Raw genomic sequence first — 25,542 nt, 5'->3', positions numbered from 1 at the left:
TTTTCCCTACCTCCGGCTGAACGTGAGAGTTCAAGTGACATCGCCGCTGGCCTGTGGCTGACTGACTGCACAGCGAGCTGGAATCACAGCCAGAGCTGCTCAATTTACCTGCTCGAGGACCCTTCAAATCCTTCTATTGACGGTAGAGATTTGTATCCAAAGGAAAATCGGATTAATATAAACTATGCAGAGCTTTGCAGGGATATCTGGAGACTACCCTGTCTGCATGGCTAATCTTGAAATTGTCTGAAATAAATCCTTAACGCAAGGAATAGCGAGATACTTTCAATTAGGTTTTTTTTTTTTCCTTGGCGCTTTTTTTTTTTTTTTTTTTTTTTTTTCTCCTCCACGAGAATTTAACACTTCTATGGCAAGGTAAAGGAGAATGGGACACATGCTGGAAAACTCACCTCGCTTTACAAAAATCACGGGGGTAACAGTTTCCATCATTGTTGCGGTATGAAAGGTACTCTTTGGATTGTCTGCTGGTGGCTAAGATGGATCAGTCTCTCTCTGTTTCTGTTAGCGATGTGCTGAAGGATCCGGATTTACTGAAATACTGACGCCAATAAACTTACTCCCTCTCTGTTGAAGGCATTGGATGTGACAGTGCAGAGAAACATGTGTTTCACATTTCTGACTGGTTGTTTTGGTGCAATCAATACCTCCACAAGAAACATTGACTTAGGTGGCGATTATCATACCGGGAGGCACAGGGAGTGCTGCTTTCGGGTTGCAGGCAAAGTGAGCACAAATCTAAGAGTCCGCCGTGCCTGGGAAGTGGGGGCTTCGGTTCCCCTCAAACTCCGGGGCAAAGGCAGCGGGCGATGGTCCCAACCCACCACAGAGAGCCCGGCCTCGGGGTGCGGAAGGAGCAGTGACCAAAGCGCTGTCAGGAGTGGCAGGCAGCCGGATCGGATGGGGATCAGTGAGGCAGTAACTGTTGAAAGAAAGGTGGATCACGAAATTATTGCCCGAAGGAATAGCAGGCGAGGTGGAATGATGATAAAGTTAAACTTCTGTTTCATCTTCTGTCGGGGATGGTGGGCGTTTCTGTTGCTTCAGCTCCACATGTTGCAAGCACTGGCACAAGGTAGGGCTAGAGACATTTTTGTTTATAGAAATGCTGCATCTGCCTTCTAAGAGGAAGGGAATCTCGCTCGGGTACAGAAAAACCCTTTTACTTTATCCTTATCAGAGGTAAACTGCAGAATTAGAGCTGAGCAGATTTCATGTAGGAATGGTCGTTTCTTACACACAATCGTTTCTTTATGGAACAGGGATTTGCAAACTGTACCTACATGTTTCTTTTCCTTTCTTGTCTTATCCTTCCCCTATCCCAACCTCCCACAGAGAATCAAAAGCCCTATCGAGACCAAACCTCCTTTTTTTTTTATTTACTTAAATACGTTCGTACATTTCTTTTAGGCAGCAAAAGAGTTAACTGCTGGTTCTCTCTGTGTGTGTGTGTGTTTAAAAACACTGTGCACTGAGATAAGTTATGAGGAGAAGGGGAGTCATAAATCCGCCGACTAGAACTAAATCAGGCATGTAAAAGGAATTCTTTAAACATATGAGTACTATTCTGTGTGAACCTCGGTTCGAGCATTGTTCATTTCTTTTGGATTGCCGAGTAACATTTACCCGAGACAAAAACTGCAATTGATTCGTATCTGAGCATTTCCACATCAGAGATCCTTGCAGTCAAATGAGTCACTTGTAAACGAAGGGTCAGAGTCGACCAATAGACTTTAAATATCAAGTGTCAGTCACTTTGCATGTAAATTCCCTTCTCAAAAAATTGCCAAATGTAGCCTATTTCTTAATAATCCTTTGACAGAGTAAACAATAAATGGCAGGCAGAAGCATTACAGTTGGCTGCGCCAAATGACATGCTGAACAAACGCAGCTTTCACTTTCTTTGCTGGGTTGAGTTTTATTGCTGTGTGCATTGTCTGACTGAAGTGGTATGTGTTGGACAATGCAGAACTGTGTCGTGTGGGACGAGGAGTTAGTTATTAAAAGCGGAAGTTAATACCCTATGAAGGGGAATGGTCTTTGTGTTTTAGTTCTTTGTTTTCAAGTATTTCACAGGGAACAACGGTGCATTCAGTTTTAATAACTGGATGGGCTTGTGTGTTGAGGAAGAGGGGTTACAAACCAAGTCTGCTGAGGTTTACTGCTGCATCCTCAGAAAGTTTGGAGCCGCAGGATACAGAAGAGTTTTAATCCAATGTTTAATAATGGACTCCACCCTCATAAACCTTTTTCAGTGCTTTGTTTATGCTGTCATTGCTATTCCCAAACTACTTATGCTGAGGCCTGCAAGCCCCAACAGGGTATCGTTATTTTGAAACAAGACATACCTGAAATAATTCTCTCTGCAAATTAAAATTCACATAACTTTTTTTTTTTTTTTTCTTTCCCTTTCCTTTTGGTAGTTGTGTTGTTGATAGATGCCAACATGATGCTTCGTCTTGGAAGACAAATGCTGATGATCCTTGATGTTTACTCAAAAATGTAAAAATTTTTCATATAAGGCAGTTTTCCATGCCAATGATTCAGGAATCAATCTAGATGCCATGTAAAACAGTTTTCTGTGGTTTATTAGTAAACTAGGCATTTTATTGGATTAAAAAGTGAATTGAAACTTCTGTATAGCACATATGCTATTGAAAAAATTTTTAGCACTATTTCAGATTACTAAGCATTTGCAGTCGTATCAGTTTTATGTAATATATATCTCAGGGAGTTATGTAGTGTTTACAAACTATCCTGAAGGGAAGTCCTAACACCAAGTTAGTTTTACCCATCACTGTTTTAGAGGGGGTGGGGAAGCAAAGAGAATAAGATTGATTATTTCTGAGAAATATTGGTGTAGATAAAGATATGGAGTTTAAAAGACATTAAACAATGAAAGATGAAACAATTATATAATGTGGAAACAAAATATGTGTTTATTTTTATATAATGCAGAAAATGCAAATTACAGTTAGTGCTCTAAAAATTCTTTGACATGTAAACCAGTGTGGAAGTCTTAATGCAGAGTGCTTCTATTAGGTTTTCACAAAATTTGTATTCATTTATAACTTAGGGTTCTTTTTGCACTCTGAATTCTAATGGATTCTAATACATTCATCATTTTTATGCAAAAATTTACTTTAGAGAGAAGATGGCAGTTTTTATAAAACTCCTTCATGAAAATGGAAATTCTGCTACAGCCATAGAAAGTTTTTAATGGAATGATGTAGTCATATGCATGAGAGAATTACATGACTCCAATCTTTTTATGTGATACAAAAATGAACATTCTAAATATATGGGCCATGTCTATTTTGAATGAATCATAATACTACCCTATAACTAGCTAATGTTGCAATAATAACTATTTCAGCATTAAAGAAATAAGAAATATTTCAGGCATACTGAAATGCAGGTTCTTAGTTCATAGGAAACTGATTAGATAAACTTGTTGAGATGAAGTATCTTATACTGTGAGCTGAAAGGAAGAAAAGGTTTTCGGCTGCAACAGGTTGGTTGAGTTTTCTCTAGACTTGAATGATCATCCATGTAAAAGCAGATCTAGAGGTGAACTGTAGATAAAACTACTTGTAAATTCATTTTGTACTTGGCTCTTCAGCTTTTTCATCTTCTGGTTGTTTTGTTACATAATTAGATATAACGATTTATCTTATTTCTTTTTCCTTTTCAAAGCAAATTTAATTATTGCAAAACATACAGTGGATTATTGTACTGAATAATAACCTTAGCATTGTTAGTGCAGACCTCCTCATTGCGGGAGTTTTCTGGGTGGAAGAAACATAGAGACGACAGAGTTTGTGGCCTGTCCCCTGAACACAGCCAGGACTGGTACTGCCACCTCTGCGATGGCTGCAGGTCTGCACGGGAGCCGGTTCAGACTATATGGGAGTCTCACCCGGCTTAATTCATTGGCCCATCTGTGCTTGAATGGGAAGCTTGGCAGAAAAACTCACCTGTACGAGTCTGAAAACTGTTGCACATTTCTTTGTTTACACAGTTCCTCAGGCCTGCTACCCTGTGCCACACGCCTCCTTTCATGGCATTTTTGTCAACTTTGAGTATTCGGTGCTAGTTAGCCTCAAGTCATTGTGTGTCATCAAACAGTGATGAGGTGCTAATTAATAATCACTGTAATTATCAAATTAGAATTTGCAAGGGGATGGTAGAAGTGAATCATTTCGACACAGTACCTAACCGCTGTACTTAGAAGAACGTTATCCTGCAGTGACCTCTAGCTCAGTGGTCCAGCATGCCTGGGCATAGTCCTGTTGAGTACACAGAGCTTGTTACAGGATTGGATTTTATTAGCTTGGTATGAGATCAACTGATGCCTACTGAGGTACAAAATGTTTACTAAAATACTAGAATATTTATATGGAAATAGAAAAATTCTGCTTACTTAAATAGGTTGGAAGTTGCTAGAGGCTGCTCTACATGCATCTTAATGGATTTAAGTACCTTCCCAATGTCTTACTTTTGTTGAAGAGTGAAAAAATACTTAGAAAATGTACTTCTTCGGATTGATGGTTGTTGTTCAGAATGATTTTAAAATAGATAAAAGCAGTGCAAAGCTTTAAGCTTCTCCAGCAGGAGATGGATATCCTTAAATATTAAGAAAAGGAAGCTTGTCTGATTTTTCTTAGTTTTACAACAATGGAAGTGTAATCTTTATGCTACTTGATCAAATCTGTAATTCAGAATTCTGCACATACCTGAATGTGCATTTAAGCTGATATTGATATCTATTATGCTTTGTCAGAAGCTGTGATATGGAAGATAAAAGAAAATGTTTCTGGGGCCTAACATTTTAAATTTGAATATTTGATCTGGTATAACTTATAAATATGGTAAGTGTAGGAAGCGTTTTCAAGGAATTTTCAGACTACATTAGGTGTAGAGATGATAAGCAACTTGCATAGAGTATTTAGTTGTTGAAAGGACAGAGAGATGGTTAAATGTGAGGGCAATACTTACTGGAGAGTGAAAAGCATTCTGAATTAAATGTGGAATGATGCATTTCTAATACAAAAAATTCTGTTACTGTTTATTGGAAACTCATTATTTTTTATTAGATTTACCTCTTGTGTTCCTTTTCTTTAGATGAATGTTTTAAGTATATGCTAGTTTTTAAACAGGTGAATTCTTTGTGTATATAATTATAATAATTAAAAAATTGATTTGGAGGAGTAGATACAAGCCTAGTCTAAATAGAAATGGAGTGGAGAGAATTGGCTTTTTCTGTGGCCATATCATGCAACTTCTAACTCTCTCTAGTGTGGTAAATCTAAATTTGGTTTATATGCTTATGTTTTGCTGAAAAATGACATTCTCAAGACTTCTCAAAGCAAGTTCAAAGAGTATACATATCTATTAAAATTTTCAGTGTTTCAAATAGTTTTTTTGAGAGTGCAGTGTAATAGAGGTGAAGGAAGACCGTGTGTAATAAGTGTTTATCAGCGCTGGGTTTATGATTTACCAGAAGATGCTTAGACCAGAAATGACAGGAGAGAGAGGCTGTGGCAGTGAAGCTGTGTGACTTCACATCACTTAAGAAGGACGGAAGGGAATGGGAGTCTATGGCTTATAGTCCTTGAAAGGTTGTTCTGGAAGGTTCTGTCATCTCTGTGCATAGTCATATATTTTGAATAACAAAGACAAATATTGGCTAATATTTTAAAGATTGTCTGATTAAACAAACAATAGAAATTTCAATAAACAGTCTTTAAGTGAGGAAGATGTTAAGTGAAGGCTTGGGCTTTTGTATGTCTCAGAGGGATTATTTTTGTTGTTTTAATGTTCTTACCAGCACATGCATACAAATCTTGAATACACTCTTGATTCAAATAAAATATTTTAATGCATTATAGCAACTTTTTACACAGCTTCACCTGAACTTCACATTCTGAATGGACTAGTTATTTGGTTCACTTGGACCTTTTTACTGTGATGAATCTGTGGGCAGATTATTCCTCATGAACCAAAGTCTTGTTCATGCTGAATTAATTGCAGAAATAGACCTTTCCTCTTCCCTCTGCATATGTACATACATAATATGTATTTAAATAGCTTTTAAGCAACAAATTGTTGATTTGATGATCTTTTCAAAATTGTGTTTTTTTGAAGTTATATAAACTAGAATAATTTTTATGAGATTTGTGCAGAGATTGGAAAATGCCAGAACTAAGGTAGTTTGTGCATTTTAATCTGAATTCTTTATGCATGTGCATTATGATTAAGTTTAAACTGATACATTATTTCACTGTCTATGTTAGGCAGAACTAAGACAATACTGCTCACTGATCAGGTTTTCAGTTTTTTGTTTTCTTGTCAGTGCTTGGCTCCATCTTTCATTTACTTCAAATTTTTTAAATTTAGCACAAGTAGACTTTTGTGTGGGCTAAAGGAAGAACTGTTAGCAGCCATAGCATGGCATTGGATTAGACTGCTTACAGTTATTACAGCTGGAAAGCAGGTGATTGGTGAGACTTGACTTCTATTTCTGACTATCAAGTGAGTATTTGCTAGTGAATAAAGACTCTTCGCTTCATGTGCCTCAAAGATGACCCTTCACCACCCGTATAGCTCATGCAGAATAAAAATATAACTCCATGAAAGATCTTTCTCTCAAGAAGTTGGGATTTCTGGAGTTATTTCTGCCTGTGCTGATGTTGGTGTTGTTACAGGCTATTTCAGACAATTTCATAATTTTCATTCCCTAGGACTCTTCTGATAAGTGGTTTCACTCACATGTAGCCTAGTTGAATTTATTAAATTGGGGATGTGTAGTAGTTGGCATGCTTTCTTATGGAATGTGTATTGTTTTCTCAGTTTATTGGTTATAAATAGGTGTTAAATAGATGTGATGATTTTTTATTTTTTTTTAATGTAAGTTAAACTTTCCTATTTCTTTATGGACATGGTCTTTGAAACATCACAGTCCTGGAACTTCCAATAGGTTCTATAGGAATTAGTTCATGTGGCTTTTGCAGGTTTGAGTTCAAGGGGTTATGTGGCTGAGGAGGGAAGAACATTTTATTTTAATGTGCATACTAAATTACTTTTAAACATATATGACTGGTTTTGTAAGATCTATCCATTATACAAATTCTTGGCTTCTAGACATAATGTTATTTGTATACTGTCTCTTAAACATTAGTATTTTTAGTTTTTTAAGAGTGCTTTTTGTTTTGCTCTTGCTATAAAGAAATAATATCTCTATTACTAGAATATATACTAGTCTGTTGCTAATCATATGTTTTATCTGTTAAATGCCCTTGAGGTGTAATACAAACTGTACCCTCACTAACATGAACCATGTAGATCTAGGCTTTTTAAGATAAGTGTTTTTAAACTTAATTTTCAGCTGTTTAGCTCCCTGGACTAGCTCAAACTGGGATCGCACAAGCCTCAGGGACAATGCAAAAGAGGTGATGGGAATGCTTGGCCAGGGGGCATGACCCTGGCAGCTATCACTAAGATCAGTTTAAATTGTTGCAGAGTTTCCAGTCACTTCTCACAAACGCTGTTCCTGTGTAGAAAATAGAAAGGTTAGTGCCTTTAAAAGGGTGGTTTAGAAGATTTAACTTTGGATTTCCTCTCTGAAACACCCTCTTGGTGAGTTTCTCCCTCTGTTAGACGGAGTCTTCCTAAACTAAACTTGTAAGGTAAGTGCTAAAGTTAGGTAATATGAATATTCCTGTCAATCCCCTATATCACAATTCTCAAGACCGATAATGGAAACTATTTTTTTCTAAAAACCAGAAACTTTGTAACTGAAGTTGCAAATTCCACAGGTGCTACATTTTAACATTTGTATCTAATAAGCAGATTCAGTAAGTAAAAATGGTGATAGGAGCTCCAACAACTCTGATGAAAGGAAATCTTTAACACCACTTTATGTAAAATGTGGAATTGGATTGTACAATCTTATGTCACACCATCCAGATAACTTTTGAAGTGTCATTTTTGATAAACGATAAAGCATTTGCAGTTTTAAAGCAGATAACTTGAATCTTTAATCCTGTTTTTCACATTTCCATGCTCTATTGCGGCAGCCTGAAGAGAAAGTTGAATCTGGTAGATAAATCATTGTCCCTTAGGTCTCTTTAAACCACTTTATGGTCTTTCAAGCCATAAGCCATATATTTTTCTAATAAACTCCTAGGTCTAACAAGTTATCTAAAAAATAATTTGTTGGGTATAGCCCTCTTGGACCAGAAAGTAGAGAGTAATGATACATAGCTCTGGTACATATTGCCAAAATGGTCCCACATTGATTCCAGGCTGAAATTGATGTTTGTAACTCATTATTACACAAAGAATCAGAGGATCTGGTAGACACTACTTTCATCCTTAGTTCATATTTTTCTAACTTTGTATATGTGGCTTTGATATGTGTTTTTGACATTTGAATTCACAGGAAATCTACTGGGTAGCAAGGCTACCTTTTAAGGGGAGGTACTAAGAAAATAATGTAACTATAATGCAAATATTTCAAACGTTCAGGCATTTAGAAAAAATGCATTTTCTTATACTGGTACCATTTGCTCACCTAACATTTGGGTTAAATACAGTCTCAGTACAACACGGTCATTGCTGTCTTCCTTGCACATTGGGGAATAGCTCTTGTTTCTTATTTCTTGCCTGTCAAGATGTTCAAAGGACATTCATGACTAAGCACTTCTGAAATAACTAAATGGTATGTCGTGATTGGAAAGAAATACATGGTGCTATGCCATACTCGCAGTACAAAGATAACACATGCATCATAGCATGGAACACATGGCAAGTGACACACTGCTGTAGTATTGAAGTGGGTGAGAGGAGGTAAGGGGGAATCTCTGTCGTATTGCTAAATGTGAGTACTGATTAGTGTGATTTTAAGTCCTCTTGAATCTGTGCATGTAGAGGTACAACTAACTTTTCTTGCAGATTGTTGAGGACAGTTTTCTTTCCTTCAGTATCAAGAGATTGAATAAAATCAGATTCTAACCTATCATGCTAACGTAACTTTTGCAAAATAGTACCATGGGGCTTTCTTCCCTGCTGTTTAGGAGAAACTCTTGTCCATGAACAAATAAGTCCTTTAAATTTTTCAAGCACTTTTTTTTTTTTTTGCCCCCCCCCCTACGATGTATAAAAACCCTTTACAGTAGCCTAGCTGACAATGCACTGGAAGTATGGTTGCCCCATGATGAAGACTGTCTCATTGTTTGCATGTATGCCTATCTGTGTGTCTCACTGTTGTCCTCTATTTGCTTTATCTTTTTGTCCTAGGTTGATAGAGCCTCTACCACAATGTGCTTCTGGTCTCTGATTATTGCTTCTACATGCTATTGTAATACAAATAATGCCTACTGCTAGTAAAAGACTGAGGTGATAGTTTAGAACCCCTGATTCTATATGTGAAATGTAGAACAGATTCCTTAGTTATCCTCTAACTGGATACAGAATAGCTTTTCCAGGACACTTGTATTATCTGAAGCAGGGCTTTTTTTCTGTTGGAAGACCTTGTTCACAACAGATAATCAGAAAGGTTGTTCAATGGTAGATTATCGCAGTCATTGTTTTACAAATATGCTAGATAAGACTTAGTCAAGAGTCCAGGAATAGTAACTTCCATGTTTACCTTTTGCTATCTTTATTGCCATAAAGAAGTTAGATTTGTTTTTGAAGAGGGAGTAACTGAAGTTCTTCAAAGACCAGATTTTAAGGTAAGTGCTATCAACTAATTCTCCATTTTCCTTTAGAATATTTTTTAAACAAATACATCCAGTTACTTCTTTATCATGAGCAACATTGGACATGTCTTAAATGGAGAAAAATATGTGGATTATTGTTAAATTAAATTCATGCCTTGGCACGTGCAACCATAATTTTTAAAATAACTTTATTTTCTTTTTAAAATGTTATTTCTGGTTTTCTTACACGTTCTTTTTAAAGTTCTGTGCTATCTTCTCTCTTGGAACCAGTGTGTGAGATTCTTAGCTTTTAAGAACTATCGAGAGGTTTGTGGGGTTTTTTTCTTCTTGAAAAGAATACATACTTTGCATAGTAATTTACTGAAATTTTTTAGACTGAGAGAAGGTGCTTCCAATTCACAGAGCTTAATCCTGTTACTGCTTGTTATCTATACAACAAGGCTAAAATATCACTTTTAAACATTTTTATTCATGGAAATGGGGAAATAGGTTAATTGATTCCACCTTAATTCAATTAACAAAATAGGCTGGTGATGCTGTTGTTTAATGAAGTCATCAGCAGAAAAAATTCAGGTGACTCTGAGGATAAATCTCCTACTTATCCACGAGTTTGAAGTACCAATGAATAACAGAACAAGGTAGATTTCATACTTGTGCATTTTGAAAATGAAGTCGTTTATGTAGTACCTAGCATCTTTATTTCAAGTTCTTCCGTGCTAGTGTTGATAACAATCTTCCTCAGATTTAATTATTTTCATTATATATGACTTATTATTAGCATTAAATGAGTCAAATATTTATGCATATTTTTCTGAACCTTCAGTTGAGAATTCTGAGTTAATGACAGTCATGTCAAACTCGAAAGTTTTAAGTGCTGATAATTCAACGTTACATTCACTATGTAAACGTATCATAATTAAAATGATGCCTTGTCAATCCCATTCAGGTTTCTCATGAGTATAATTTTCAGCTTTTGTATAGTGGTTATAGGTATGGCTTCTGCTACCCACAACTTGAACAGATTTATTTATGGCATACTGATGTCAATAAAAATCTGCAATGTTAACTTTTGTGCCTGTTAAAATTTGAAGAATAAATATCTTATTGATTCTCTTACAGAAACCCAGGTAAGAGCTAAACCTTAAATTTTTGATATTTTGAAATTGTTGAGCTTTGCTATAAAAAAAAAAATAGTGGAGCAGCCCATAAGAAAATATAAAATGACTCTGCAATTGGACTATCCTAATCTCATGGACAGAGATGGATACTTTTAATCTGTAACAAAGCAGAATGGGAGCTTGATGCCTGCAGAATAGCTTTCACCAACAAATGTGCTATCACTTTCACCCTAAATGCTCTTTGACTGAATAGAGATATAAAACTTTTTTCAATTTATTTTATACATTTGACATTATGCTGAATACATCTGTTTTAATATTTCCTTTCTACAGGCAATTTCTTCTATAAACTGGCAGTCAGTGGGAAGAGGCAGACACAACTAAAACACAGGCAAATGAAACTAAAAGTTGTCAGCAGAGGAAGCTGCAGGCAAATAGAGCTTTTAAAATTACCTCAGAAACAGTGGTGGCTTCCCCTGAATGGCTGAGTCCAAATGGGCTCAAAAGAGGAAGGATATTCTTTGGTTCAGGTTCTACTCTCTAAGTAGGACTGTATTTTCATTGCCCTTTTAAATTGTTAGTTTCATTGTGATAGTTAATAAATCAAGGACTAAATCAAAGATCAGTAAGTAGGAGTTGTTTTTCTATACCTAGAAATGACAAAATAGAAAAGCTCTCACCCATTGGCAAGTACAATAATAAAGGGAAGTGATTTATCAGTATGAATTAGAAGATTAAAAATACTGTCTCCTAATTTTATTCTGTGTCTCAGTTACATCAGTGCCAGTGTAAACTCATCAGTTTGGGAAGAACCTCTCCCCTAGGGTGTATTCTGATCTCAGCTGAAGTTACATCCCCAGAAGTTTTCAATCATCATGTGGTAGTGCAGCTGGGTAATAACAAAAAGCTTAGCTCCTCTTGATCACTCTGCTGACTTCGCAGACAAAAGAGTAACTGTCAGTTTGTGCTTGTGCAGTGTGTTCAGAAAGAGTTACGAGGATAACAAATGATCGGTGATATTATTTAATATCTGTCCTGATGGTTTAATATGAATGAAGTGAAAGCTTTCACATTGCAAATATAAAAAAAGTGCTGAGTATTTTTGGATTTCAACACTTAAATGTGAACAAATGTTCTTACATGTAAGAACAATTCTTACAGGAATTCTCAGTGTTCTAAATATCTTTCTATAGAGCTGCTGGACATCATAAATACTGATAAGCCAGTCTTTGTGCAAATGTTCACTATAGTGAAGTAAGCGTTATCTGCCACTTTATTAGAATTAATGACATAACTACTCATGTTTACTTGAAATTCATTGCAGCATGAAGTGATTAGGCATTGGTGCTTTGGTAAATTATGGCATATTGCACGTTTTTTATAACCAATTAGGGAGTGTTGGTGTTGGGTACGTGCAATGCATCTAGTTGTCACTCACACTTGAGTTGAATTTAATTAACATCTGTATCTATGTGTTTACCAGAAGAGTTCTGTTGGGACTATTAACATGTGACAAAGGCAATGGATATTATCTAACTCGGGAAAGAAAGAAAATGTTTGCTATTGTTTGTTTTATTACAAGACCAGATATAATGCTGTTGAAAGGACATGACTGCCTTGACTGAAAGAGCTGCCAAAACCAGTACGAGAGTTGCCAGATATGGGTTTCTCATAATTCAGTCAAATCTTATATTCTGTGTGAAAGACAAATGTTGATTTCATACATATTTGTAGCTCTCAGTCACTTTTCCAAACATCCAACAGTTTCAGCTGCCTTGAAATTCTGGAAAAGTGACTACATGCTGAATAAACTGTGTGCATGTATGCTTGGTCAGATGCTGCATCAAGCCATATAAAACACAGGAATTAGGTATTCATGTAGTAAGCTGACAAGTAGAATGTACTCTACATATGAAGAACTCTCCATAGTGATTGATATACTGGGGATTTTTGAAGACTTCAGTTTATTCAAGCCCTCTGAAGTCCTATTACTGATATTGGTTAGAAGTTGTACTTTTCTGGTTTTTATAGACAAAGTGTTACATCTACATAGAAAGAAGTTTAAAATGAACTTATTAGGCATATTAGTGCTTTGCATAATTATATTTTCCAAAATTACATTTTAATGCTTCTGCCCTGTTTTTAAAAACTCTTTTTTAACAGGTTATTTTAAACAGAAATGTTTCTGCCATTTAGCATTGAGTTAAATAATTGCACACTTACAGTGTTCAGAACAATGACCCTCAGGGTTGCAGTGGAAGAAAGGAAATACTGTTCTAGCAATAATTTCCACTCTTAGTTCCTTCTCCCCTACTCATGTGCCTTCACCTGCTCCTCTAAATTCTGCTGGTGGTGGCAAAGGGGTGATAAAGCAAATTAAAAAAAAAAAAAAAAAAGGATGTAAACTACACAAGTAGCATGAATAGTGCCCAGCTTTATCTAAGGTCACCTAAAAACATCTCAGTTTTTAAAACACTCATTTTGGATTCCTTCTTCTTCCTTTTGTGAGGTTTACTTGTTCCTATTTCACAGAAATTTATCAAAATTAATTAGAAAATTCTTCTGATATTTTAAGTCACCTTTTAACTTTGTACAGTGTTTGAGTTTTAAAAAACTCATTCTGCTGTGTGCAGTCAATCCATGTTTAATTATATAGACCTTTCAAACTTACACACAATATCTGGCTATTTATTTACTTTATATTAGAGAAAAAATTGAATATATTTTAACAATTTTAGCTTCACATTTGCTGTTTTACAAAATATTCCTTTATAATCTTTCTTAAGTTGTCTAAGCCTATTTGAAAACAATGATATTGAAATAATTATCTAAAATGTTGTGAATTTGATAAACTTTAAGATGCTGTTCTTAAGCCAAATGACATAAACCAAGGTGGAATATTTCTTTTTGTTTCAGATATAACACTAGATTAATGTCTCTATGTGATGCTGTAATTTACTGGAGGGGAGTATAAAGTTAATCTTTGTGATCTAAATGCATCTATTGCTGAATTTCAGATTTCTAAGTGTAATTAGTCTTTATGACTGCATCTAAATGTAGTTTCAGTTTGTACCTTGTATATTAACTGAGAAAAATTGTATGGAGTTGCATGACTTTAAACAGAGATCTCAAATCACATAAATTTGCATTGTGAAATGTAATCATGTTGGAGTTAAAACATTTGTTACTTAGTTGTGCCTTTTCATATCATTATGTGTGCAACAGTTCTGTCAGAAAGAGTTCAGATCTTTCAGATGTACATTCTCTGAAGAAACAGCTAAAGGCAACAGGTTTCAAGCTCTTTGAAACCTTCACTGTTTAAGTCCTTGGTAAAGGATGGTCTGTCATTATTGGTCATTTATTAAGTGTGCTTTTAAATTTGTGGGGGGAAAAAAAATGAAGTGTCTTATTACATACGTAGCACAAAAACGTCTTTTTTTTTCCTTACATAGTACACTTCTCCTATACTTTAGAACATGCAAAAGTTGTTAGGCTAATTACAATGAATCCTTTTGGTAGGAGGAAATTAATGATCATCTAAACTAATATCATAAAAAGTAAGGTCGAGATTTGTATGGCTTGGTTGAACATGGTAACTAATGTTACTAATATAATAGAGATGTGTAAAAGCTGGTGATTTTAATTTGAGCCTATATTCAGTAGAGTTTACATGTTAAAAACATTCTGACATGGTGTTTTTTACTTTAAAATGTTTTGAAGGATTATAAACTTTAAACATTTGTGTTGCTATTTATAAAATTATTAGTTTTTCTTTAGGCATTTAAAAGCTTCAGTTGTGCTGGGATGGTTTTACAACTTTTTTTGTAGAGGAATTAATGTATACAGTCGGGTTTATTAATAAGTATTACTGAAGTTATACAGATTAATTCCAATGAAGTTCTTCCGTGTCAGCGTGTGAATTGTTCTTCTCTTCTTACTGTCACTGATCTTTTTTTTTTTTTTTTTTTTATACTAAGTAAATGTGAGGGATTTTGTGTGTGAATAAGGATGCGCTTCAGCAGGAACAGAAAAATTAGTCTATCCACTCACACAGATTGGTAATGGAAGTAATAACCTTTCCAGGTAAAAAGTCAGTTTAAATGTAAGGATTTTATGATGCAAATACTTGTCTTTTGGGATATATAGTTTTCAATAGCAGCTCATAGTGAAGCCAAAGACTTCTGTGTTTGTTTTGTGGGTGGGGTTTTGCGTTTTTTTTTGTTTGGGGGGGGGGAAGAGGGAGTATTATTTGAGTTTTTTTAATGTGTTTTGGCTCTGTAGGAGAGACTTAAGAAAATAAACAGAATCAGGTTGTTGAGGAGATCAAAACAATGAAAGGTTTTCAAATCATGAAAGGTTTTTTAAACAGAAATTTTGTTTGAACCAGGAAAAGACTGTATCTTAGTGTGTAGAGTAAGCAAAAAAAAAAAAGTTAAATTTTGACCAGTGTTGCTTAGCAGGGTGCACAGAGCAGTTTGATGATTTACCAAGTTAGTAAAAGACAGCCATAACTGTCAGACTTCTACTGGAGCACGTGTAAGCTATTTAATAGAATGAGGTAATTTTTCCAAGTCTTAAGTTTTAAATGTAGTTGATTACGTAGGGATTCTAGACAGAAAGAGTAATACTGAATTGTGAGTTACATTTTACTGTACTTGGCTATTCCAGATGTGTGTAGATGCCCCATCATAAGAAATCACTATTTATTCTAAACATTGTCCTTTCTTTTCACTAGATCCAAAGGAAAGGTATGTGTTCTCAATAACGCAAATATTTAGATTTATCCTGCTTTTAGGTGTTTTGCAGTTCAAAAAAATGCAACTGAGTTAAGCAAAAGGATTTTTTCTAATTGTCAAGATTTTAAAAATCACCAGTAGAATTCAAGATACCTTATTTCCTCACATATCTTACTCCTTTCTGTAGAAACTCTTTCTATAAAAACCAGCATCCCATATTCCCAGAGATTTCCCTTACCCCTGCCTTTTTTTTTTTTTTTTCCCCTGCCTTTGTTTGGGTTTTTTTTTTGGTGGTGGTGTTTTTTTTTTTTCTTGGTTTTGGGTTGGGTTCTTTTTTTGGGGGGGCTTTTTTACTTTTTTGTAGCTAGTGCAGGAAGTTTTATTAGCAGAAAAGATGTTCTGTGTGAGAGACAACAGAGATACCGCATAAATGGCTTTTTCCACACTGGAAGATGAAGGATCTTTCTTGAGTTCTTATCTATAAATTCCTGATACTGTCCATCTGGGCAGAGAATAGAATACATATCTCACAAACTGTAAGTTACAGGGGAAAAAATGTTCAATAGGAAAACCAGCTAAAAGCTACTGGCTCTTGCAGAAGATTTTCTTAGAGCAGCAACCTCTGGGGACTCCACAGGGATAGAGCTCTGCTGTAATCCTGCAGCCTGTTTAGTTATGTCTCTCTGAACCTTCAGTGTCTCGGGTTCCAGTTAGTGTGACCTGTTTATCAAAATGAACATTGAACCTTTGAGTTTGCATGTAAGCCACAAGCTTCTGTACATCAAACAACAATTAGTGTACTTAAGTATGACACATTCCATCACTTTTTTGAAAAGGTATTTACTTACCAAGTATCATCTCCTGGATCCCCTCTGATCTGTGTTTACAAGACTGTAGATAGATGAGAAGAGTTTTGATTACTGTGATTAGGATGGCAGAGGAATTCTTTGTCATTTATCATCTTTAGTGTCTTGATGATTATTTGACCATCTTGCATCCTATTTCTCTTCATGCATCATCCACAGAATTGTTTATTAAGTTCTGAACAATTAAACTATGCAAACTCTTTCAGGGCAAAATTTGAGCAAGTGCTGGTGAAGCATTTGCACAATATCAATATTGCATTGATATTGCAAATATCATTCATTCATTCACTTTTTGTATCTATTTGACAATATGACATAATTTAAGGGAAGAAAAATACATTTTAATAAGCATATTTCTGTATTACTGAACAGCTATTTAAGGAAATTACAGGACACTCTTAGCTGTGAATAGTAGGTTTAAAGAACTGTGCAACAAAAATACTCCTGTAGCTGTACTGCTTACTTCTTGGAAACTACCCTATTAATTCTATTACAGATTATTAGTTGTGCATCATAAAGTGTGTATGAAGACAAGATTCCTCTCAGTCTTACTAAAGAAAATTATAAAGACCAGAACCAAACCTTTGAGGATGCTTGACCAGGGTTTACTAGAGACGTTATTATACTGACCAGTTCATATGGCAGTGCTGATAATACAAAAATCTGCTACTCACAGCTTTGGACTCTTAAAATAAATGCCACAGTAATAGGAAAAATCAGCCTCATCATCAGGAGGAATTTTATAATTTTTTTGGCTACTTTTAATTATTAATCTAAAGCTATTTTCAGTCAGTTTTCACATTTTGAAAACTTTGTCAGAGAACTATAACTATTTTTGTGAGGATTCCTGTATAAAAAATTATGGTGTGACTAGGAAAAATACATATTTAACTAGCATACAGTTTCATATAGGCAAGCTCTTTTGATATTGACATTGTTACCTACGTTATATATTATGACCAAAGGCAATATAGCAAAATACATATGAAATATGTCGAAGTACGTGTTAGTCCATCAACTTTGTAGAGAACCATGTCTCTTCGAGGTAGACAAGTATTATTCAAACTTTATTGCTGCTTTGAGAGTTAATGACCATAATAAAGGTAAGTATAGCTTGTTAATTAGCCATTAGTTTTGTTTTTAATAATATTTTAATTTGCATATTGGTCTTCTGCTGAAAACACATGCTTTTAATTGTTCACCTTCTATTAGCATTACTTTTTAGATTTTTAAATGGGGTTTTAAGAAGTTTTAAAAGTGCTGGTTTAAAGAGTTTGTTTAAATGAATTAAAATACCCAATTAGAAACGTGCAGAAGTAGGCTCATGTCAAAAATACTGGATTTTAGTTAGAAACTTAGAGTTATATGTTCAGTTCTTGTCCTACATGGTTATCAATTTGGAATGTTTTGAGCCATTACAACCATTACCAAATTGACTGACTTCTCTGTCTTATCTTGGATGAAATGGATTATTCTTTAAACTCTAACATTACAGCTTAAAAGGATAAATTATTGATTGTTGACATTTTTCACAATATCAGATGTTTCTCTAAGATCTTTCCTACAGGATGAGATTTAATTTCCTTGATCTTGTAAAAGTAAAGTAGAAAAGCATACTTTAACTTGATTTGGAAAAAAAGCCTTTAGAAATAAATATTTTTTTTTTCATATTTGCATTACTTAAAATGCATTTTTTGTCTTATAAATATGCTAATCTTTAAGCTGCTTCTGGTATGACATATGGTATATAATTTTGTTTCAGTTCTTTGACATCAACCTAGTTACTGTTACATAAAAACGTGCAATTGGCAGGGAAAATTAGTATGTTCAGTGGCATGATACTTAGAAGACTTTGGAGAAGTATCCGGAGTATTCATCTGTATTATAAGTAGACAGCTGTTTGAAAAGGACTTATAGATTCTGTTAATTGTATGTTTCTTCCTTTTCAGACAGCACTTCTTTTGGGCCCGTTTGGTCTAATGGAAACAGTGCAGATAAATACTTGCAAATAAAAGAGCAAAGCTCAGTTAAACATATGTTTATATTTTAAATAGTTTTATATTACAAAAAGGATATTTAACTTAGAAGTAATTAGGATTATTTTCTTGGGATGATGAAGCAGTTTCAAGAAAGAAAAAAAATCACAAAAGTTTAAAAGATTGATTGGAATTGCTCCTTAATCTATCAGTTGAGGCTTAGCCACATGTAAGCACAGTATTGTATTAGGAAATGAGCAAAAGTTAAATTGTAAATTCAAATCTTGTAGGTTTTTACTAATATAGCACCAATGAATAAAAAAACATGAACTAAATAAGCTTCAGGAAAAAAGTTAATTTTGACACTATGCTGCTGTTTACATGGCAGGAGATTTGTCTTTTTTTTTTTTTTCCTTTTTTGAAATTTAGTATATTCTAGATGTCAGTCTCCCTCTGTTCCCCATTTTACAGGGCTATGCAGAGATAACTTTCTAAATTGAAAAGCTATCTCAGGTAACTTGGGATAATCTAGTAGTAATAGTGAAGAGCTTAATGCAGGTACACTCGGTTAAAGTGGGAAGTTCCATGATCTTGACTCTACCCTCGGGACCATGTGTACAATTTAAAGTAGAGGAAAAAAATTACAAACACTACTAGGGGCAGGCATAAAAACCCAAGGCTCCTCCTTCAAGAATTTCCTGCTCAGTATTCTAGAGTCAGTATCCCTCTTGTGTGTTTGTGCTTTTGCCCTTTCTTTTTTGACTGCTGACCATTCTCTGTTCATAAGAATATACAAGGGAGAGCGTCAACTGGATAATGGAAAGTACTTCCAGCCTTGTCCTGTGACCTCACGTCACAGGCACTTTTCAGGGACTGGGATATAAGAATTTCAGATTTGAATTTCTTGTGCTGAGGGACATGACTGAATGTTTTGTATCCTGGAGAGAAAGATACTGGGAAAGAGCAGTGGGACTAGTTTTCTGTGCCGAGAGAAAACTGCAGAATCTAATAGCACACCTATGCTGGTAAACAAAACGGACCAGGCCTGTTTTCTGAACTGAAGCCATTTGGCATGATGTGTAGAATATGATATATATAATACAATAGAATCCATATATTCTTCTACCTATCAAAATAAGGTGGGTACATCCAATCTATATGTTGGAAATAGCCCCTAGTAGACATACTACACAGAAAGCATGTGCAAGCACAGTTTGGGAGACTAATAACTAGTGTATCACCAGAAACATGCCTAGGACTCAGCTAACAATGTGTCAGTATGGATGATCAAAGGACAATGCCTGTGTATTTATTATTAGTAAACGTGTAGCTTTGAGTCAAGAAGGATTTTTAGGCAATTGTGTATAAGCAGATGGTTCAGCATAGTAGACATGAGTCTGAGTCTCGGAGAAGTAGGTTTTCAAACCTACCCTTTGTTAACGTTTAGCTCCAGATAACCTTACATCCAACATTTTCTACTCCCTGTTGATAGTGGCTACTGAGAATCTCAAGTACCCAGCTCTTCTCAACTGACACTGAAGCTGCATTTGTGAATTAAACTTCCAAATCAGATGTAAAAAAGTTAGGTATAACATCTACCCATTTGTTAGATCTTAAATATTAGAATATGTTAAAAATATTTGCTTTCATTGTTAGGTGCTTTCTGTTCGAAGTAGAAGCAATTAAGTATTGTTACATAGATACTTCTGCCTTTTCTTACAAATGTTTTCTTGATCTTAGCAACAAGATTGATACTTGATAAGCCAGGGAAAGACAACTATATGTGGTTTGAATTGACTTTTGGTGTTAAAGGGTTCTTTGCTAGAAACTGACAATGAAGAACATTTCCAAGAATTAATTCATTATTATTGGTTTTGGAAGGTTGGTTTGATTATAATTTTCATTTAGCTAAGTTCCATCCCCAAATCATTGAGCAATGATTCCATACAATTTGATTAAACCTAATGAAATGAACACTGTTTATAGGCCAAATTCAGTATGGTACTTCAGCAAAAGCTTAATTTCAACTACATGAGAAGTGATATTATTGATAAGTCAAGCATGCTTTATCTTACTGAAGTTGGATCATCATTTGTATAAAAAAACCCCTCCCAATCATTTGAGGTCTTTCATAATGAAAAGTTTCTATAAATTATTCTTAGTAAATGGAAAACATCCTATTAGTCTTGCTTGGCTTTGTTTGCTCTAGACCTTTTTTTTTTTTTTTTTTTTAGATTTTGAGTAGTGTGTAGAATTTCTTGTACTTCTGGGCCATTAGTTTAATATTTATGCAAAAACTGGCAGCAGCATTAATGAAGCTTTATCACATGTTTTGGCTCTGTAGCCAGGCAGTCCTTTTTGTGCTAATGTTTCTAGTCTCATTTTATTTTAACACAAAGTGCTGTGCATTTAGTAAGAGACAAGCTTCAGCTAATCAGAATTAGCAGCTATCTAGAGTATAATAATAGACTGTTAAGGTGTACCTATGGTTCACCTGTCAACTTTGCCACTCTCAAGGTACATGAAGATCTGGTGTGCTACTTGTCAGGGTCTTGAGGTTAGGTCTTAATTTCCCTGACCAGCCTCACCAGACCCCTCTACCCCTGGGCCCAGGAGCTCTATTTAAACTCAGGGCTGGGTGTTTAGTCCTTGCCTGAGCTGTGTTATAGGCCTGTCTGTCTCCTGGATAGACCTTAGGCCTGTGGGGAAGGTGGCTTCTCTCCTAGATGGGCCCCTTGGATATGCCTTATAATTTGTGTCCAGTGCTGTGTCTCTACCCATTTCTTTTTTACTTCTGGCTGGTCTACAGTGGGTGTCACTATCTCGTGTCTTGTCTGGGACTATTAGTGGATTACATTGCCAGCACCTTCCTCTGCCTGCCGTGTTCAAGAGCTGTGGGACTGCACCCTGGGTGTGGAGGGAATCCCCTGTGTGGGGTCATGCTTGGCTCCTGGTTTGCTCTCCCTTTGGGAACAGCCAGCCCTTGCTGCTGCTTGACACTGCTACACCTTCAGTATCCTGTTCTGGGATGAGCACTGTGGTAAAGAGACTTTCTTAGCATTGGTAGCCAATGCTTTTATTCTTGCCCTTTTTCAGCAGTGGCAGGAACAGCACACACAGCGCTCTGGCTCAGATACAGTTTCCTGGCACCAGCACACCTTTCCATCTCCTCACGCCTGTTTCTGTGCCCCTTGCCTGTCAGCCCATCTCACCTACTTGCCTTGTTAAAATTGCACTCATCCAGGCTAACTCTTCCCAACCATCACCATAAGGCTGTGAGCTTTATATGATCATCTGCTGCTTTGTGACTGAATTAAATATGCTTAATTTTGAATGTGTTTTTAAAAGATAAATTACTAAAATACAATGATGCAGATGCTACAATTCATTGACTTGGAAGAAAAAAGCACAGGGGCTGGAAGAGGATTCAAAGGTTCAACAGCATATTCTCCTGGGCTGCAGCAGGATCAATCATACCAACACAATTCCTGACACATATTTATTTAACCTGTTTTCTAAGCACATCAGTAAAGAAGATTCCAGAGATTCCATCGTCAGCCTGTTCACTATTTAACTGAGCTGTAAAGACAGAATTTGCTTGAGTTCAGAGTCTAATTGCTTTTGCTGCTACCAGTACTCCAGATTGCTAAAGTAGATGGTATTTCAGACACCTGCTATACATAATCCTTTTCTGTTTCATGGTTTTGATGAGCCTATGATTCTTGCATTGAAATCTGAAGAGAATTGAACTGCACTATCTTTTGTCAGTGAAGTAAACAAATATCCAAACAGTGTCTCAATAGATTGCTCAGCCAAGTCCTGGGAAACAACTTGGAAAGTCATAAGAGTGCTGGGGAAGAGTTAGCAATTAGGATCGTCATTTTAAAAAAAAAAAAACAACAAAACAACAACAAAACCACCACCAAAAAAACCCCAAACCAAACCCCCAACTTTCTGTATGCACCTGTACTTTTGCAGCCTTCAGTCAGAGATGGTGGTGAAGTTTTATGCTCCCTTCAGGCTTGATTCTTTTCAGTCTGATATGTTCTCAGTGTATTCTTGTGTTTTAGACCAGTCACCTTTCAGGGATATCTAATCAGAATCCTTTGGTTCTTAAGTTTACTAAGTATGAGACACACCCTAGCATCCCCCCCACTAAACCTTAGGGCTGCTCAGCTGGGGAGGAAACACAAGTAATTTATTCCTTAAGGTGAAATTGAGATGTGAAATTCCAGTTTTCAGAGCCTGATATCTAGCTTCATTCTCCTTGCTTCATAGTAGTTGAATTAAGCATTGCCTGAATGCTTGAAAGGCAGTGATAAAGTAAATATATTGAAGTGTAGAGGATGTAGGAGATTTCAGTGTTTAATAAAATATTATGTGCAGCTCAAGCAAAATTACATTGTTTTGTTACCTTGACTTGTAGAGGTTTTTTTTTTTTTCCCAAGGAAATGTTAAAGATATTTAATTTGGAAAAAGGCTGTTTGGATGTGTTTATCTGCAGGGAGGAGGAGTAATTTGTATTGGAGGAGGAAAAAAGCTATCAGAGTGGGGTTTAAAAAAATGAAATGGAGCCAAAGAGAAGAGCAGAAGTGTAGTCGTTTAGAATGGGATGGGATTTTTTTTCTTGCTGTTGTTAAGTAGAAAGCTGTTTGGAGAAGGGCTGGAGCCTGCATTTCAGGAGAAGCCAGGTCAGAGACCCAAGGTGAGAAGTTTGACATCCTAAATTCCTGAGAACACTCAAGAGAGGAAGAAAAGTGCCCAGGAACTGACAAATGGAATTGTTTGCTGACATGTTTGTATCTCGTGCACTCTGAAAAGAGGGACTTTTAAACTGTGAAATTATTTTGTGCTTCAGTTCCCAGCTCTTGCAGTTAGTCAGCAGTATGTTGGGACGGCTGCAGGTCCGGAGCCCTGGAGGAGGAGAAGGGTGTTAAAGGATCGGCCACTCCTGGGAGGGCTGCACCCTCCGCGGGGGACGGGGCTTGGAGGCACGGAAACCTCTGAACCGGCCGCTGCTGGAGCTGCAGGAAGCCCGAGGGGTGTACGAGCCGCACGCCGGGAGGCAGGAGCCCGCTGGGCGCCGAAGGGGGAACCCCCGCGGCCACCGGCCCCCGCGGCCCCCGGCCACGGCGCCGCTCAGCGCCGCGGGCGGGCAGCAGAGGGCGCCAGAGCGCAAGGCGGGCGGCGGCTGCCCGGGGCGGGAGCGCGAGCGCGGCCCGAGCGGCGGGAACGGCGTCAGCGGCCTGAGGGCGGCGGGGCGGGGCCCGGCCCCCGGCACCGCCGCGGAGCGGCCGCCTCTGCGCCCGTTCCTCGTCGCCGGCACCGCGCTCGGTAGAGGCGGCTGTGGTCCAGCCCGCGCGACCGCGGCATCCTGTCGTGTACCTACGGAAGAATGTCTGGGTTAATAACTGTACGCAGTAAAAAGGAGGCTGTGTGTATTTAAACCTAGGATGAGCGATTTCATGTAGCTCATGTATATTACCTTTACGAGTAAGAACTTAAAATTTGAGAGATCTCTTTTTTTTCAGTTGTGAAATTGATTTTTTTTTTTTCCTGCCTTCAATCCAAGAGCAATATAGACTAACCCAACAAATAATACAAGAATATCATAATCCGTTTGATTTTTGTCATAAAAACACGTGTTTGATCTGTGAGGAGAGATGTTTAACCTGTTAAAGGATTTGATGAGCTAAAAATCATGGAAAGCTTTTTTTGGATAACTAATCACTTGTTGGCTATCCAGTTATCTTGAGCTATTGAGTTACCTTCTTGAGAAAACGATCCCAGAAAATGGTCTTTACATTTAAAGTAAGGCAATATTTCATGCAAGATCCTCAGCTACATTCAATATACAGCTGGAGTCCCGGTAACTTTTAACAGGGTCAGGATTTGATTGGAATGTGTCTTTCGTATTATCCTTCATAGATCTCTCACTGTCTGGAGGAAGCAATGGAGGATATCCAGTGCAGTTTATTTACCTGCCTAGTGGTGTCAAAATGAGCAAAGCTGCTGTTGTACTCGGAAGTTCAGTTCAATTAGTTTAGAAAAGGTTTTGTTATAGATGACATCAAAGCTGCAGTTTTAAGGGACTGAACCGTGAGAAACTAGTCATATATCCAAAGTCTATGTGTTTCTAAATACCTTGTGTTTCTTAAGTATTCACCAAGTATCCAATCTGATTACCTACCTTGTACTAAAATTTATCATTTATAAAATGTTAAATGAAGTGGTTGAATAGAAATCCCAACTCTTTCCACCTTTTCTTTTCTCCTATGCCCATACAAATTCTGAGAGTTTTTCCTTTCTGGTAAATAGAATCTGAAGCACTCAACTCTAGGTAGTTTAGTATGTGATAGACTTTGGCATTCCAGCTACCAAAGGATGAAACAATACTTTGTGTGTGGTTGGTTTGTTTTGTTAACAACAGTAATAGATTAGTCACATAGCTTTTGTGGATAAGAAGGATGAGTAATATAGCTTGCTGGCAGGACCCTCCCTTAGAATAACACTTGTCCTGTTTTATGTATAGCAGACAGTTTAATTTGCCTTTATCTTGGTAGGGGAAATTTTTCTTGAGGTCTGCAAAGTTTGGATTTTAAGGATTATTCTCTTTTTTATGGTATCCTTCTAATTTTCTTAGTATATAATTAAAATAATGTTTCAGTGTTTAGTAATTCCAGTTCCCTTCTTGTCAATGCACATTTTCATATAATAACAGCAGACAGTTTTTATAAGATTTTCATTTTTATTAAAATATTAGGAAATGTATATTTCAAGCTATAATGTATGGAATGCTTAAGTGAGCTTACTTTTCACCTTTAAGAAAACAGAAGCCTCAAAAACCTTCTACAGAGGACAATGTTTTTCTTAAACTTTTTAACTTCATAAGCATCACAGCGCTTATGAAGGCTCTTCTTTTCAATAGGAATTTTTGTCCTTTCTACCAAGAGACAAAATAGGAAGAAAGCCTGGTTTTGGCGTCAAGTTTTTAATAATGTCTCTTCTTGTGTTATACCTCCTTGACATATCAAAGGTAGAGATCTGTACTCTCCAGTCAGTCAGAATGTCTTTGAAAAGCACATAAGGTGGCGGGGTTTTTT

The 25,542-nt window shown here is 36.4% G+C and overlaps 1 protein-coding gene across 1 annotated transcript in view; it reads left to right on the top strand.

Annotated features, from left to right (window-relative positions):
• Positions 1-386: 386 nt before the first annotated feature.
• Positions 387-25,542, top strand: part of SDK1 (sidekick cell adhesion molecule 1) — a 416,654-nt gene continuing 391,498 nt past the window's right edge. Inside the window, exon 1 of the mRNA XM_074918870.1 lies at positions 387-1,093. Within this exon, the coding sequence (XP_074774971.1) occupies positions 622-1,093 (472 nt within the window). The 5' untranslated portion in view covers positions 387-621. The remainder of the gene's footprint in view (positions 1,094-25,542) is intronic.

The sequence above is a fragment of the Athene noctua genome, chromosome 15, assembly GCF_965140245.1.
Source record: "Athene noctua chromosome 15, bAthNoc1.hap1.1, whole genome shotgun sequence".
Classification (NCBI taxonomy): Eukaryota; Metazoa; Chordata; class Aves; order Strigiformes; family Strigidae; genus Athene; species Athene noctua.
The sequence above is the reverse complement of the archived record's forward strand: the minus strand, read 5'-3'. Positions and strand labels throughout refer to the sequence as shown.